Source organism: Grus americana, chromosome 3 (assembly GCF_028858705.1).
Source record: "Grus americana isolate bGruAme1 chromosome 3, bGruAme1.mat, whole genome shotgun sequence".
NCBI lineage: Eukaryota > Metazoa > Chordata > Aves > Gruiformes > Gruidae > Grus > Grus americana.
The window spans coordinates 125,511,267-125,515,013 of record NC_072854.1 but is presented as its reverse complement, the minus strand read 5'-3'; the positions used below and the strand labels follow the sequence as shown (position 1 = coordinate 125,515,013).

The following is a 3,747-nucleotide window of genomic DNA, read 5'->3' as shown; positions in this document are numbered from 1 at the left end:
TGTTTCAGCCCGGCTGAGCCGCCCAGCCTGCCCCAGCTCCGCCTATCTTCTCCCTTATCTCCCCCCCTTTTTTTTTTTTTTTTGGGGGGGTGCCCCAGGTGTTAACCCTTTCCCCCGGCCTGCCTGAGCCGTCAGCGCATCCTGAGAGCTGAACCCGAAGTTTCGGCGCTCCCCCCCCCCCACCCCAGCCAGGGGAGGGGGGCGGTGAGGTGATGCTGCTATCCAAAACGCCGCAGCCGGAGGACCCCAGTTGCACGGGGGGGCACTGGGGTGGATAAAAGCACAATCACAGATATAAAATAATTCTCCCCCCCTCCCGCTTTTAGCCAGCTCCGGGTGTTGCGGAGTAGCTGTGCTGAAGCCGAATGCCCCGGGAAAAAAAAAAAAGGCAAAAAGCAAAAAAAAAAAAAAAAGCCGCTTTCCCCTGGAAAAAAAAGAAGTTGCGGGGGCGGCGTGGGGCCCTGCTCGGCCGTGTCTCCCCGCGGGAGCCTGCCCGGCCCCGCTGGCCCCACGCCGGGCTGAGCCCTGCCGACACGCCGCCCGGGGATGCGGGGAGGCGGCCGCGGGCGCCGGCCGCACCGGGAAAGCGAACAAAAACGGTTCGTCGTTGTTATCGATTCCTCTTCTTATTTTTTTTTTTCCTCGAAACACAGCTTTTTTTTTTTTTTTCTTTTTTTGTAAAATTAAAATTCTTATTGAAAGATGGCAAGCCTGTGTTTGCACACAATGAGTCCGCTTTCCTGCGGTGGTGAGCAGACAGGGTTTGAGCTGCGTTTCTTTTTCCTCTGCTCGCGGTTACTCGGGAATAGTTGTGCGCAAACCCCAAATAAGATCAACCAAAATTAAAGCCCCGGCTGCTTCTCACGGCAGCAATAATCACAACGAGATATAAAAATACGCCCACTAATAGTTGTCGGGGGTTATACGCGGACGAAAATTGTCCTAGAAGGGGAGCGATCGAGATCTCCATGTTGGGGTGCCCTGCACGGCGGCACGGCGGCCGCGCTCCGGGCTCACGCACGTTCCTCACAAAACCACAGGAGCAGCGGGGGGGTTTTATTCTTTATTTTTTTTTTTTTAGTTGTGACGACCACCCCCCCCCCTTTTATTTTAGTTGTAGGTAGACAGGACCACTCTGAATGGCGCAAAAATTTCTGTAAACAATGACGCACAAAAACACCTCCCCTCCCTTCCCCCCCCCGCCTCCCCCCGAAATGAAACCGAGCCCCCCCCCCAAAAAAAAATGGAGGGGAAAAGAAACGGGAGAGGGGAAAACCCCATAATAATAATAATAATAATAGCAATAATAATAATAATAATAGCGTTTCCCTTTCCATTCCTTCCCCCGCAGTTTTGATTTTAGTTTTGGAGCATCAGTCTGTCTCTTTCTCTCTATTTATTATTTTTGTTTTTCCTCCTTTTTGCGCGCGCGCGCGTGTGTGTGTGTGTGTGTGGGTAGTGTGTGCGTGTGTGCGCGCTCCCCTCCAGCGTTCACCAAGTCCATTGCTGAGCTTGTACCAAATGGTGTGCTGTGGGGTACTGGGGGTTGCTGGTAGCGCTGTACTGGGCGTTGTATTGCATATGCTGTAGAGACTGGGCGCTATAGGCGGAGAAGGGGATTCCCGTCTGGAAAGTCGCGGCTGCCAAGTCCTGAGCTTTGAGCGTGTGGCAGGGCTTGCCGTCCCTGACTAAGACCGGCACGGCCACCCGCCGCGGGGAGGGAAGAGGAGTCACTTCCATACCTTTCTCGGCCCGGGCCCGCTTCATCTTGTAGCGGTGGTTCTGGAACCAGATCTTCACCTGCGTGGGGGTGAGGCGGATCAGGCTGGCCAGGTGCTCCCGCTCCGGCGCCGACAGGTACCGCTGCTGCCGGAACCGCCGCTCCAGCTCGTAGGTCTGCGCCTTGGAGAAGAGCACCCTCCTCTTCCTCTTCTTCCCCGCGTCCCCGCCGCCCGCCGCTTCCTTCTCGTTGTCGGGCGACTCGTCGGCCGACGGCTCCGGTGACTTGGCCGAGGGGTCCTGGCCGCCGCCGCCGGCCGTCAGCCCGTGCACTGCGGAGAGTCCGGCCGAGAGCGCCCCGTCAGCGGGGGGGAACGGGGCAACGGATGGGGGGGGGCTCCGCGCCGCGCACCCCCCGCGTCCCTCCCGCCGCCCGGCTCTGCCCCGCGGGGGGGGGGGGGGGGGATGGAGGCACCGGCCGGGGCTCAGCCAGCCGTGGCGAGCGGTGAACACCCCCCCACACACACCTCCCGCCCCCCGCCGCCGGGGGAAGCCCCCGCGGGAGCGGGTCAGCTCAGCTCGGCGCTGCCCCGTCCCCGTCCCCGCGGCGCTGCGCGGTACTCACGGGAGTATTGGATGCCCTCGGCGCTCGCCAGCCAACGCGTGTAGGGATTATCGCTATTATCATAGAAAGGGTTCTTCAAAGGCAGCGTCTGAACAGTGTCCAAGGGGGTTTGTCCCAAAACTCCCGCTTTCTTGGGCGGCTCCGGCGCCTCGCTCTCTTCCTCGCCGCCCTCCGCGGCGGAGCCGTCCTCATCGTTGGTGTCGGGGAGGTCCAAAATGTCCTTCACCGAAAAGCCCGTCTTTGTGTTGGTCAGAGACATGTTCCGGCCAAATTTAGGCAGGAAAGTTGGAGGAGCAGCTTCGCCGATCCGCCGTGTCACGGGTGCACACGCACACGCGGAGCGGCGACACCACCACCGCACACGCACACGGCAGCCGGGGGAGGAGGCTGCGGGGCGGCGGCACGCGTGGAGGAGGAAAAAAAAAAAAAAAAAAGAAGAAGAATATAGATATATAGAAAAATAAGCGAAGGGTTTTGTGCCAAAGAAGCAGCGGAGCCCCGGCCGCAGCGGTGGATCTCTGCGGTGGTGGTTTCTACGGGCTTGTTCTGCCACGGGGGAAATTCAGAGAGCGGGAGCAGCAGCTGGCTTCGGAAATAGTTTGTAACTCCAGGGGAAAGGGGGAAAGACACGCCAAAAAAAAAAAAAAAAAAAAAAAAAGAGAGATCACTTCTGGATCTTGCTTAAACACCCCGAACCCGTGCCTGCCGCTTGAAAAAACCGAGCCATTGCTGGAGCGAACAGTCCATATAAGGCTGGTCCCCACACATGAACCTGCCGAGAGGAGGGAGAAAAAAAATACATTAAACCCGGGAAAGGTTGGCCACGTGTGGGCGGGTCTTGGAAGTCAAGTGGATGAAGACAGTGTTTGCAGATGTGAAATTGCGGGTTTGGGGCGAGCTCCGAGCTTCCACCATTGGTGATGAGTGGTATAACGTGTCAGTTAATTACCGGCGTGGGGAGGGCCCTTCCGCGGGTGTGTGTGTGTGTCAGCGAGAGAGGGAGGGTGTGATTTTCTGGTTTTTTTAAACACGGTATTTACATACAAAGAGCCTCGCACCAGCCCGATATTCTGCACACTCCAAAGTGTGTTTTCCACAGATTGCTTGGAAAGCAGGGAGGGGGGGAAAAAAAAAGGGGAGGGGGGCGGGTGTGATAAGAAGCGAGGGAGGCTGCGTGCGCGGTTTCCCACCCCTCCCGCGCAGCCTGCGCGCCCACGCAAACGCGGGGGGCAGCGCTTTTGCGCGGGGACGCGCTCAAAACCCCGCGCGGGACGGAAACGAGAGGCGGCTCAGATGGCAAGAGACCAACTTATCTAAACCGCCTAGGTCAATATTTTGGTTGAGGCTTAGGGATGAACGCTGGAAATTAAACAGCAAGTAATTGATTCTAGTTTGCTCCGAAA

At 57.8% G+C, this 3,747-nt stretch overlaps 1 protein-coding gene across 1 annotated transcript; it reads right to left on the bottom strand.

The window, feature by feature from the left end:
• Window positions 1-1,307: 1,307 nt before the first annotated feature.
• On the bottom strand, window positions 1,308-2,953 carry NKX2-2 (NK2 homeobox 2). The gene is made up of 2 exons (XM_054821767.1): window positions 2,345-2,953; window positions 1,308-2,051 (listed from the first exon to the last, which is right to left on the bottom strand). Exons 1-2 carry the CDS (start codon window positions 2,601-2,603, stop codon window positions 1,492-1,494), a joined length of 819 nt encoding a protein of 272 aa, XP_054677742.1. The 5' UTR covers window positions 2,604-2,953; the 3' UTR covers window positions 1,308-1,491.
• Between the last annotated feature and the right edge of the window lie 794 nt (window positions 2,954-3,747).